This window comes from Coturnix japonica, chromosome 1 (genome assembly GCF_001577835.2).
Source record: "Coturnix japonica isolate 7356 chromosome 1, Coturnix japonica 2.1, whole genome shotgun sequence".
Classification (NCBI taxonomy): Eukaryota; Metazoa; Chordata; class Aves; order Galliformes; family Phasianidae; genus Coturnix; species Coturnix japonica.
In genome coordinates, this window is record NC_029516.1 from 149,400,905 (window position 1) to 149,413,877 (window position 12,973).

At 39.4% G+C, this 12,973-nt stretch overlaps 1 protein-coding gene across 1 annotated transcript in view; it reads right to left on the reverse strand.

Annotated features, from left to right (window-relative positions):
- ENOX1 (ecto-NOX disulfide-thiol exchanger 1) overlaps nt 1–12,973 on the reverse strand; it is a 364,528-nt gene that overhangs the window by 132,352 nt on the left and 219,203 nt on the right. The window contains exons 4-5 of the mRNA XM_015851740.2: nt 10,343–10,478; nt 9,259–9,396 (exon numbers count right to left, since the gene is read on the reverse strand). Coding sequence (XP_015707226.1) covers nt 9,259–9,396; nt 10,343–10,352 — 148 coding nt within the window. The 5' untranslated portion in view covers nt 10,353–10,478. The remainder of the gene's footprint in view (nt 1–9,258; nt 9,397–10,342; nt 10,479–12,973) is intronic.

The window sequence follows — 12,973 nt, forward strand, 5'->3', positions numbered from 1 at the left end:
GCTCAAAATTAACACCTTGAATTGCAGCCAGAAATGATCTTAGCCTCGAAGCTGAAAGTCCCAGCTCTTTGGAGCCAATAAATCAGCCTTGACAAGCCTGAACTGACTATGGTTTATTATAAAATCAGACTTCATTATCTGCTTGAGGTAATTAGACAGACCAGAACAAAGGGACACAAAGTTAAAAGACAGCATATGTAGGAGAACTAGAAGAGAGATTTTACTATATATAGGCTAACGAATAACAAGAATGGACTTGTAATTGAGGGTTTTTCTTCTTTTCATTTCTAGTTACTAATATGATGGGACCCCTCAATATTTACCATAAGCAATTTATTAAACCAGTTACTCTTGGAGCTGTTCTGCTGCACATTCCCACTCCCTGCTGCCTGTACACAGCCCTGGTAACCAGGTGCACCATATGAACTCTCTCATCTCACAACTCACAATACTTCTCTGAGTTCCTAGGGGGTTATGAAAGAATTAAAAGCATTGTAAAAACAAACAAACAAAAAACCAACCCAAAGGACAATGCTACAGTATTTACTACATTAAGGGGCAGCAGCATTGTGTTTGGGTGGAAACACAGTAAATATTGAGATATTTGAAAGAAAAATAAAATCTTTTCACTTTTCTCTTGTTTTTCCTCTTAATTTTGGTGAGTTTATTATTATTTTAAGTAATATTTAATCTATTTTTGGTCCTGACTATTCTGGTAAGTAAAGCTTTAGGACATTCTGAAATGTCGCACAAATACTTCTACAACACATGCTTAAAGTGCCAAAATTGCTTTCAAAATACTCCAGAAAAGATTTCAATTATTATTTATGGAACGGCCTTGGTCCTGCAAGTCTGAGTATAGTTCAAGTCCCAAAATGGGAATTCCCAAGAGGAAGGTTACATAGATTTGATAAAGGCAGCTCAAAATCAGGAAAAACCTCAGTTCTCCAAGTGGTTGTAATATTCTATTTTAATTCTAGTAAAATATACCATTTGCAATACAATTGCATAAGAGAGAACAAAAAGAGCTAGAGAAGACTATAACTTGCCCTCTCCATACTCTGCAGCCTGCACATTTGTCTTCCAAAACACAACTCATGCTGCTGAGTCTGTATAAAAGGTTACAATAAGCACATCCACTCCTTCTCCCGCCGTGCTGTCTCCTGTAAATGCTAGCAAAGCTCTTTCCTATCTTCTCACTTCCCTTTTGCAATCCTTCTCTACCAAATTACAGCAACACAGTCTCGGAGGAAGAGCAGGTAGAAAGTGTCTGCCTGCTTCCAATTTGTTCAATAGTTCGCCTCTTTCTCTCTTCCTGACTCTGAATATCAGATAAAAGAGTTAAACTGCTTTTTCACTTACCACCACAATACTGTGATGTCAAGGTACTTTATGGGTAACACACAATAAGCAGCCAGCTTCCTAATCACTGCTGCTTTTCATGCCAATCAGTATTATCCCATTGTTTCCATGCAATCCCTAACCTACCTAGTTTATCTAAGTGAAAGAAAACAGACTGTGTGCAATTTGGGATGGGATTGACTTGTTAGTGCTCAGGCATTGTTTAACTTATTGGAGCTATCCATCTGAAAGCCGTTCCTGAATGCAAATAACAAACAGTGACTAACTGCTGTAGACACTGTGTTAAGGAGGGGAAGATTATTTGTAAAGGAAAATCACCTAGGGTCAAAAAACAAAACAAAACCAAAAACAAAACAAAACAAAACCCAAAAAACATCTGCAAGAGGAATGTGCACGTACAGGAACGGCAGATAAAGTTGTTTCTGTTATAGGAACAGATGCATTACATTCCTGAAGCCAAAGCAACCTATCCCTAGTATTTAGGCAGAACACAATGTAAACACATGCTGGAGATTTTTACAGAATATTTTGTGCGTTAAGTTCAATTATCTTTCACCTCCACATGTGGTGGCCTGCTTTCTACCCAGGGGCTAAGCTCTAGCCCATGTAAGACAAAGAGCTTGAGTAGGGATATACAACTGATGCTATGGCCTGATTTGGAGTGTGTTCATTTAGACTCAAGTCTTACCCTCCCAAGGAAGTCTTGCTCTGCAACTTTCCTATCTGTGCCACCCTGATCTCTCCTGAGAGCATTCTGCATGTAGTGAGTTAACAGCCCTGCTGGGATACCTGTGTCATCTACTGCAGACAGTCCTCACATGAAGTTCACAGTTTTGGCTTTGGGGCACCAGGTAACATCACCTTCATCTTGCCACCTGAACAGACCACAGTGGTCAGCAAGCCAACTTCCAACAGTCTGCCATTAGCAAGCCTTGTTTTCCACGTAAACATACAACTTGGTATTCACACCTCATCTTTGATTAGTTAAAATGGTCAATTTTAATCTTTGTGTTGACTTCCACCTACAATATCTCAATTTTCCCATAAATGAGCTGTATCACATAGAGGTTATGCTGGACATGCCATATTGGCCATAGAGCCTTAGGTTCTTGGACTATGCATGAGAAGGGGAAGTGCTGTGAACGAGCTGTGCTCCAGCAGAAGTGAGCAGTCAACAGCAAATGGTTTCCAACAGGCTCCTGGCTTATTTTCTGCTTTGGGATGTTCATAATTACTCATGGGTATTTTTGACTAGAATAAATAAACACATGGAAAATGGTGGGAAAGAAGGCTTTTCAAACAGAAAAAAGATGAGGAAAACTACAGAAATGAAATATTTCAACGTTATTTCACTGGAACTTCAAATAAAACCAGCACAATACATTTTTTTTTCTTCTTTTTTTTTTTTTTTTTTTTTTGCAGTTACTAAAATAAAAATCCATAACAGTTACCCAAACAATATTACATGAATAGTAAATGTAGTTTGGGATTTTGAAAGAGTTAATAGGAGTCATGCCAAATAGTAATAAGTCTGTTTTCCTAAACTGTTAACTGGCCAAGGACAAAAGTATAGGAACAAATTCTGTAATCAAAAAGAATATTCCAACCCTCATATAGCACAAGCCTTGCACTTAACATACACCTCTATGGGATCCTGCGTACCTCCTGGGTCTTTACTTAGAACAGTCTGTCCCTCAGATGATGCTAAAAAAGCACTATTTATCTTTAAGCACCAAGGAGATTTTAATCACTATCTTCATTCTAGGCCTTAATTAAGGTCTAATATAGAGTAGGCACTTGAATGACCTAAGAGGCACACTTCACCCAGAGTAGTGTGTCAAAGGCCCTTAGAGTTTCTGCCACATTTTCTCTGGACACTGAATATCTCTCTACATTTTCTGCTGTAACTCGTGTTTGTTCCTAGCTCTTTAATGTCCCCTGGTGTGGAGTCTTCTTGAGTATCACTCACATGATAGAAGGTGTGATTAACTCTGCAGGTGATTTTCAGGTCAATGAAAGAAAACCTACCTGTTACACTAATATGTAATGTTTCCTTAGAGGTGTTCCCAGTGGACCTACAAATTGGGATTCCCACATCCTTTCTCACTCTTTCTGCTTCCCATGTCTTGACAATGAAAAAAACAGTTTTATTCGGGTACAGGCTCAACTCTAATCCATCAGAGTATGTTTCACACCTCTTTAATTATTCTGATTGGTCATTCAGATAGTTAAAACAGTAACTGTTTTCCTTTTCACTGAAATGCAGTGCCTCCATAGTGACAACTATAAAATTGAAGTATAGGAAGGAATTGGAATATAGTCAGAGAAAACGTGGTTTTCAGAGTATGCCATGTTACAAGTCTTTTTTCTTTTGATACCAATGTCAAACTAATGCAGTGTCCAAAGCTACTATGTAATGCAGTGTCCAAAGCTACTATGTACACTGCCATGCCCCTGGGCTGCTGAGTTCTTTCAGCAGCTACTTGTGGTCTCCAGCTTACAGAAACAGCAGTACAGGAGTAAGGAGAGTGCCTTCACCACCTGCTCTCTGTCTAGAAGCTAAAATCCAGAGCATGCTATTCAACAATAGTAGATGCTCAAGTGCTCAAGTGCTCAAGACTTCCTCCCCCCAGCCCCTGCCCCCCAATAAATAAATAAGAGCTTAATATTGATTACAGAAAGGGAATATGTGTTTTCTTAGGCACATCTTAGAAGTTTCAAGTTATGTGATTACTGGCACGCTGGTCCTGTGGCTTAGCAATGATGTATGGAAAAAGAAAACCACTGTGTAATGGGACAGCACAAGTAAAGCAAAAAAGAGGCTTCCCACATATGTATCAGTGTCTCCAGTCCTTCAGTAATGGAGATGCTACATAAGAAGTATATGCACAAGATTTGTCAGTATCCTCTGGCCAGCTGACTTCTTGAAGACTTCAGCGCTGTTTACTGTACAGCCTTTCTTCTGAGTATAATCAAATATAGATTGATTTCCTACAAGATTTGATTGTATTTCATTAATGTTACAAAAATAGTGCCAAACCAGAACAGTGAGGGATTTGTTTACAGTTTTAGTAAGAATGCAATGATATGCAGAAGACAGTAATTCATTGAGCATGCCTCATCTATTCTGTGGTAGAAAGCCAGTGATGCCTAAGAGGCTTTTCCATACCCGAGGCAGATCAGTAAAGGAATTATTAAATCTCAGACTTCCCTTTCTTTTTCGGAAATAATACTTGGGTATTCTCCACTCCAACTTCAGTGCATGGGAATCAGTGATCTCTTGAGCCAATGAAGGGAGTAGAATAAGGAAATGCTGGCTGGCTCTGTGCTACATCCATCACACTGAAAACTGCTTGTGACTAATTCTAATCTGAGTATAGTGTTTGCTTCTTGTTACAATCTTCATTTTTGAGAAAGAGACAGTCTGAATATTATTTTTTCCAAAGATCTGGGGGTCTTGAGCTGCTAAAATTATGGGAGGGATATTTAGTCTACTGTTTAGGATTTAAGTTTTAAGATTAAGATTGATATTTCTTAATTTCTTCTGTTATCACAAACTTCTTCTGGGGTTATAGCTTCAGTATTGCAAACACTGTCACAGGTGCTGCTCCCATAAATGAAGTTTTGCTGAGTTATAACTTGATTTGGACATACAGCTTCTAGTTTGGGGAATCCTGCTCCATCTATTAATGATTAAGAGAAGGGCCCACTGGAGGGAAAAGCACTTTGGTGCTGACTTGCCTTTTACATCTCCCTGCTTAGTATCAGCTACTCAGCACTGTCAAAAGCATGATCCTGAACGAGGTGATCTAACTGAAGCTGACAGTTCCTATGTTCCACTGAAATTAAGTCAAAAGACAAGTATGTGGGGAAAGAAATGACAAATGGAAAAACAGAATGGTTGATGTGTCTAATATTTCACAACCACCAGTGTCTAAAAGACATACGCCCAAGGCCACTAAAATGTTGTATAGCTTTCCTATACTTATTGGTAAGAGGGATGTTAGGCTTCAAAAGCTTACTAGCCTCCAATTTCACTAGGAGTCTGTAGAACTGGTCAAAGTATAACTTCAGCAAAAACAATACTGGAGTCCACTGAAAATTTAATATCCTGAGGGTGAGGCATGTTGGCTGGACTCGCACGGATGATGTTGCCTTAATAATTACCCATAGGTAAGCAAAAGGCATCAGCTTTCAGGCATACCCTTGACCTGTAGGCAGAAGTATAACTTTCACCTTGAATGTCTGCACTTGAAGTTTGTTATTTCTTTTTTTCTGCAAGAGTACAAACAAGCAGCGCAGAGCATAGCCTCAAGCAACTCTAGAATTACCATTTAGGTACCATGTGTTTGTACTGGTGAACTTCTTAATTTATATCTTTTATGAACAAATGCTTAGGTCCTTTAAGTCACTCAGAAGAAAAGCATCTCAGAATTGCTTTATGTTTTCTAGTGCAGTAGCTCATTAGTGTAAGGAAAACCAAACTGAACTGGAGAGGTAAATCATGTTTTCGAGCTGAATGTCAGAATTAGAATACAGGTGACTTGATGCCATTTGCTGAAACAAAAGACAGCATAAGGACTCTAAATTCAGCAGTGCCAGAAGTGCCTTTAAAAAGTCTTGATGTGAAAGCAAAATAAACCAGCCTCATTTGGCCACAGGTCACTAAGCTTTTCTGCTATTCCTAAAATGTAACAGAGCAGCAGACTTAAACACAGTTGAAAGATGTGCTTGAATAGGAGCTACTGAGAGCACAAGGTGCATTCGTATCTAAAAAACGCGGAGTACAAACTACCCTTCCCCTCTCACCAGGACATGTTTCTCAAAGTATTAAAGTGGAGAAAAACTGCAGGTTTAAGGCCTGGCTAATTCAGAAGCAGTTTAGCAGATTTTCTCCAACTTTTCCAGAAAACTCTTACCTCTGGGCCTAGACCAAGAAACTTTGATCCAACAGGCTGCTTTTAGGAAAAATGTATAAAAATGTATAAAATGTTGAAGGAGGGGGCTTAGAATTAAAGTACTTTTCAACCAAGGCCATTCCACATCAGTCTTTAACACTTTCACTAATGCATTACTAAACTACATTGTATGATTACATACATATTGTGTATAAATGTGTATATTAGTACGCATGTAATGCAGAGGCTAAGTATTATGGAAGAAGATGAACTTTCTGAAAAACAAAAAGTGCAAGCAGGCTACACGTAGAAATAGAAGAGATATTATACACCTATTAATGAGAATACATCTTTACAAATGAAAGGCTCTGGCATTTGCTCAGATCAAAAATCCAATTTTACAGTACAGAGAGATAAGGAATTGAATAGAGTACAGATATCATCTAAACTGATATTAAAAGGTTAGCAGTGCTTAAAATTGATTAGTAACCCAGAACAGACAGCCTACATTGCAGACTGCAGGAAGAGCATCGGACAGATGTTGCAGAAGCTTTATTATTAATGTTAACAAATTCTCAGGCTAGGAAAGAGCTTCACAGCTTGTAAAGTGGGTAGCACAACTCTGTTACAATGCAGGCATCCCAGCGTGTTGCACAGCAGCAAAATTAATGTCAATTGAAAAAAAATATAAAAATCCATAAATGGACTTAGTCGATCTCATGGCCTCCATACCTAAGGGAGGAAAATTGCTCTGCCATTTAGGAATCAGGAACCAGGCTCGGAGGAAGAAAAGCTGTAACTGAAGGAGAGCTTTGGAAATTGAAATATCACAAAATTAAGAAATGTGTCAGGATACAGATGAGTACAACACCCTGAATTTCAGACTACAGAAGGTTATAAAGACGCGCACAGGGAAGATCACCCACCCTCCAAGATCATTTTAAACTATTTATTGCTTTCCTAACTGTTGTCAAGGCAGGAAAATAAAATAATAAAATAAAAATACTTATTTTTAAAGGCAGAGAAAAAGTTAGTGCTGGGACACAGGTGTTTCATTTTAATCTCTGAGAAATGTCATAGATGACAGTAAAAACAGCAAAATGTGACTGCTGTGGGAGATTATTTCATTGCTAGGATTAATAACAATGAAAAAAATCAAAAAGAAAGTCAGAAATGGCTGAGGAGTGGTTAGATATTTGGTCTAACGTGGTGATGGAAACTTGCTGAATGCAGCTACAGTAAATATATTTACCAATATATCACAGCAAAAAAGGTCCATAAGTCTTTTCATGGTAAATTGTGGTGAAAATTATGGATTTGCCATGATGAAAATGTGTCAAAAACTTATGAATCGTGGGGAAACATAATGAAATGTCAAAGCACCTATTTACCTTGAAAAATACAAGAGAGACTTAAAGAAAGGAAAGGAAAGGGAAAGGAAAAACAGGAGTTATTTCTGTAAAGAAAGCAAGTAGCACTTCACTAATTAATATTTATTACTTATGCCATCTTTCATATATTCAAAATGCTGAACAAATACCAGCTGACCTGTACAACACTCCTACAATAAGTAATATGCAAATTATGGAAATTACAGTAGGGAGCTGACAGTGAAATAAAATCCATGGGATCCTCCCTGATGGGGAAAAGCACTGCAGATGAGATGAGGCTGCTTTGTAGGGACTTCATATCGCACCTGAGGACACAACTTACACCAAAACTGGGGAGACAGAGGAAGAAGGGAAGACAAAAAGGTGGGCAAATTCCATGGGATATTCAACAGAGATATTTGTACATGGGTTGAGAAGCCACCACCACTCCTCACAGGGCACAGGAATGGACAGCATGGGAGGCAGGTGCTGACAGCTTTGCTTGTTACCTGTAATCAGGAGAACGGGGTTAAAGAATAAGTCGATGGCCTCCAGTAGCTAAATTTTCTGTTTGAAAATCTTCCATTATAAATCAACCTTCATGCAGCTTAGTTTACCCGCCTGTAAAATGGGTAATTCAGAGCCAGACCATCAGCTGCAAACTGGCATAGCTTCATTCTGTTCCAAGTTCCAGAAGGGGACATATTTGGCCAAAATAAAACCTCTCACATCCCTGGTGAGGCCAACATAGTGATTTACATCTGGCTTACCACTTGCACGTGTACATGGATGGGTGCAGACACGCCAGGAGGCTGCTCTGATCCAGATGTTGCACTGCTCTTCTTAAGCTAAGAATGCAGTTTCCAGAGGGGATCTGTCATGTGTCTGGCTGGTGGCTTGTGTCTGTGGGGCACCCACCCATATAAAAATCATGTCTAGCTACCTCACAGGAGCAATGTAGTTTAATTAATCCCACCCAATTAGTCCTTTTCTGCTGGCAGTGAAGTCTGATGTTGCCTGGATGTGTCTGTGAAACACTGCTGATTCCAAAATATTAATTTTATTGTTTTTAGAATGAGTTCGTTGCCTGCAGTGCTTCTCCAAACTGTAAGGGAAATAAAAAAATCAAACAAGGACAACCTCTTGAAATTCAATTTATGACTCCATAAGTAAATAAGTGCATACCTGATGGGAAAGCTTCACTTTACTAATATTAACTGAGTGAATGGGCTACATAATTTTATACCCAATTAACATAACTTCAAAATCCTTCTCCAGTCAGGAGGTCTAACACCATGGTATTCCTTAGCAGAACATCAAGACATCCTGCTTGAATGAAGAAACAGATTTTATGTGACCCTGCTACTGGTCTTGACCCAGCATGAGGATCGATGTCTAATTTTGCCAGAGAGTTTTGACTTTTCCACAAGGTTAAAATATGATATAGATTTTACAACCGCTGCAAGAAGAAACTACTACAGTGTATGCAATATTAATCATAGATAACATTTTCAGAATATGAAAAATAAATATAGCCCCAAAAATAATTCTAGATATTTTAAAAGAAGGCAAAGAGTCCATGGATTAGTGCAGCAGACCTCTTTAATACAAAAAGATATATAAATTACCTGTCACAAGCTGTTGTCCAGCTAGACCTACTGGAACCATCCCCAGGTTATTCATAGCCGTGGCCCAAGCTGTTGGATCAGTGACTGACATGTTCAGTTGCGTGGTATCTATAGCTATACTTCCCAAACCATCAGCTGCTGCAAGAGAAGAAACACATGAACATGGCAGCATTTTTAACAAAGCCTTCAATAAAGATGAGATATCTCAATCAATCTTTTGTTTCCTAATTATGCTCCACCTTTCAGAAGTTTTAGATAATACTGCTTGGCACAGTATAGCAAATCATAAAGAGATTAGAAGCATTCAACAGGTGTGGAATGAAACACGAATGGCTCAAGCTGATTATATGGAAAACTTTTCCACCAGGAGGAGAGTTGAGTGGTGGAACAGGCTGTACCGCCACCAACCCTTGTAGGTTTTGGGCCAAAACTTGTTAAAGCCCTGAGCAATTGATCCGACCCTATAGGCAGCTCTGCTCTGAGCAGAAGTTTGTACTGGAGTCCTCCTGAGATCCTTCCTATGCTGGATGAATTATCCTGTAGTCATCTAATATAATTTAACTATATATGATCTGTGGCAAACTGTCAGAAAGCTGAGAACCAAACACACGTCAGAGAAAAACCTGTTTTCCATGAGATGCAATTTTATAGAGGATTTAAGAATATGATAGCTCTGAACTAAAAAGAGGTCAAAGACAACAGATTCACTATGGGAAACATCATGTTTTGTTCTGAAAACAAGAGAATTAACATTCACATGGTCAAAATCTACTATCCAGGTATGGGTTCCTGGGTTGGTGAATCATAGAATCATAGAATTACTCAGGTTGGAAAAGACCTCAAAGATCATCAAGTCCAACTGCAGCCTAACCATAGTAACCTAACTCTAACAACCCTCTGCTAAATCATATCTCTGAGCACCACAAGGAAGAAGAAAGGGTCAGATAGCTAAGGGAGGGTACCCTCCTGATGGTAAACCTCCAGGCACAAGGACTAGTCATACATTTGTGCATCTCCCTCATTACAATGAACTCAGCTCCTTCCCACGATTTTCTTACTACCCATGCCGACCTGAGACACTTACCAGCAGCCATTGCTTTTTCACCAGTTCTTTTTGCTTTCGTTAGACTTCTTCAGCTAGGAATAATTAGCTACTGTATTAGCAGCATCTTGAGACGGGATGTCATCGAACTCAGGGCCCACACACAGCTCATGAGGCTCTAAAAGAAAGAAGACAAAATCAGCTACTGAGTGCCACAACCAGAACACGGTTGCAGAACAACAAACGGCTCTGGGAAACCAACAAACAGTGCTCCTGCCCACTTGCACCAGGCACCAGCTCCAGGCTTCCTGCACACATTCCAGAGGGGAGTTTCAATGAATGCTCATCCTCACCCACTGAGCAAACAGTGCCATGCAGGAACCTGCCAGAGCGCTTGCCTCTGACTGAAAAGCTCTTCAGAAATTTGGTCTTATCAGCAGCTACACAGCCTCCTCAGCATGAAGGCATCAGCTGAAAGAATGTATTTGAAGGGACAAAGATGTGATTTTTTTTTTTTTTTCTTTAACTGTTAACAATTAACTGATGTTGGGAGTTTCAAGAAAATAGCTTCCTGTTCTGAAATGAAAAGTAAAAGAAATCTGTGCTGACTTTCAGAATGGAACATGTAGAGATGTGGAAATGTAAGAAAGCTTAGGAGAGCTGAGGATGATGCCGGCTCCTTGACTAGCGCTGTATCTTTGCCTCACAAAAGGTAGGGAGCTTGAGGTGGAAGTGGAATATCTGCTTCCAGCTAAAACGTGCTGCTTCAATCAGATATCTGTCAGACCACAAGTGTTACATAATAGTAGCTTTTTGCTGTTGCTGTTGTTTGTGAAGCTCGCCACATGTGCAATGGTCATTATAAGGGACGCTGGAGAGAAGACAAGGTGTGACCCAAAGCTGTGAGCTGACAGCACTCACAAGAGGGAAGAAACACAGCAAGATGAACACAGAGGTATACTTATGTTAGGTCAGTGTGTATTAGTTACACAGAAATGTTGGTTAAACTGGGGCTGCACTGTTTTCCTGGCTGTCCAGAAGCCTAAATATCATTGATATACAGCCTTTGGTACTAGTGAAGATACAGCCCAACCCCTGACCATGTTTTAGGGCATTTGTTAACACCAGGTAGGTGTCTCTCAGTGGCAACATCTGAGCTGTCATTTTAAAAAGCACCTGAAAGTTCTTAATTATGGGATTTTCATTATGAAAACCCCAAGAATTCATCTTTCTAAAAGAAACAATTAAAGTGATTATGCAGAATTTTGGTTGAGCACCTCCCACGCTTTTCTTTCTTCATGTGATGCACAAAAGTACAAGCTAGAAAGTTCTATAATACATAGTTCTTCAACACTGTATAAACCAATCCATGGGGACATGACCACATTAATAGCTGTAGAAGTGAACAAGGGGCCAGGATCAGACAATGCTGAACTTCTTTTTCTTTTTGAATGTTGTAATTTTCAAATTACCAGCATAGGCCAGAAGCATTTTGTTCAAATCTACAGTGGGTCTATTTAAAAGTCAATATTTATCAACTCTTATTATTTGAATTTGCAATTCCAATTCTTATTTGATCTCCACTATTCATTATACAGGACATAAAATATTTTTTTGATAAAATTAGCTGCTAAATAACATCTATAAACACCAAAAAACATTGAACAAGAGTCCTCTGCAGGGAACATGATTAGCTTATGTTACTCTTGGCAAGCCACTCGAGATTTATGTCAAGTTTTAAAAACTGGGTGTCTCCTGTTCAGCTCTTTAAATCTGCACTTAGCTCTTTCCACTCAGGCTATAAACTTTCGACTACAAAAATCTATTTCAAGGCTAGAGCTGCCTGAATTATTTGTCAATAAGATATTTCTCACATGGTACATCCACCTTCTTCCATGTTAATCATTCCCCAATGAGTCGTGACTCACAAAGACATGCTGTGCTCAGCCTGGGACATCTGCAACCCATGCTTGCCTCTGGCATGACCCAGGGTGTCCTGTTGCCTTTCTCTTGTGACCAGGAGCCTTGTGCTCTGATGTAGGAAAGAGCAGCACAAAACTGTGATGATATGGTGATGAAATATATTCATACTTTGCCATGGGCTAATTTCTTATCCCCCATAATGTGTCCCCATGACTGCTGAGGTGGGACTGCTACTCCATGGTTTCAGAAGATGAACTGCAGAGGCAACTCATACAGGTGTGGATTACTGGGATAAGGGGCATAATATGGGTGTTTGGTTGTTTCCAACTGTTTTATTGCCTTGTTAGATGTATGTCGGGTAAGATTACAAGATCAGATGCCAAACTTCACACTCTCTTTCCCCAAGCCCGAACTGAAGCTCTATTAGCTCTCACAGAAATGGGAATTGGTCCATAAAGACTCTCGGCTAGATAAACACACCTACTGAGAACTAGTTAGCTACTTCTTTTGCATATGCCTTCTATCAAATTGTCCACATATTTCAAATTTTGTTATGTTTTCATGAATCAGCTACAGGCACTTCTTAAAGTCCTTGTAAAGGACAAAGAAAATAACAACATGAATATGGGATTATTTGTGACTCCCTTATTGTACTATGCCACCAGCTCTGCCCAATGGGCCATGACAGCCTTTGCTCAGAGCACACTCTCATAGACTCACTGGGTCTGGGCAGCTTTGTTTTCTCCCTGG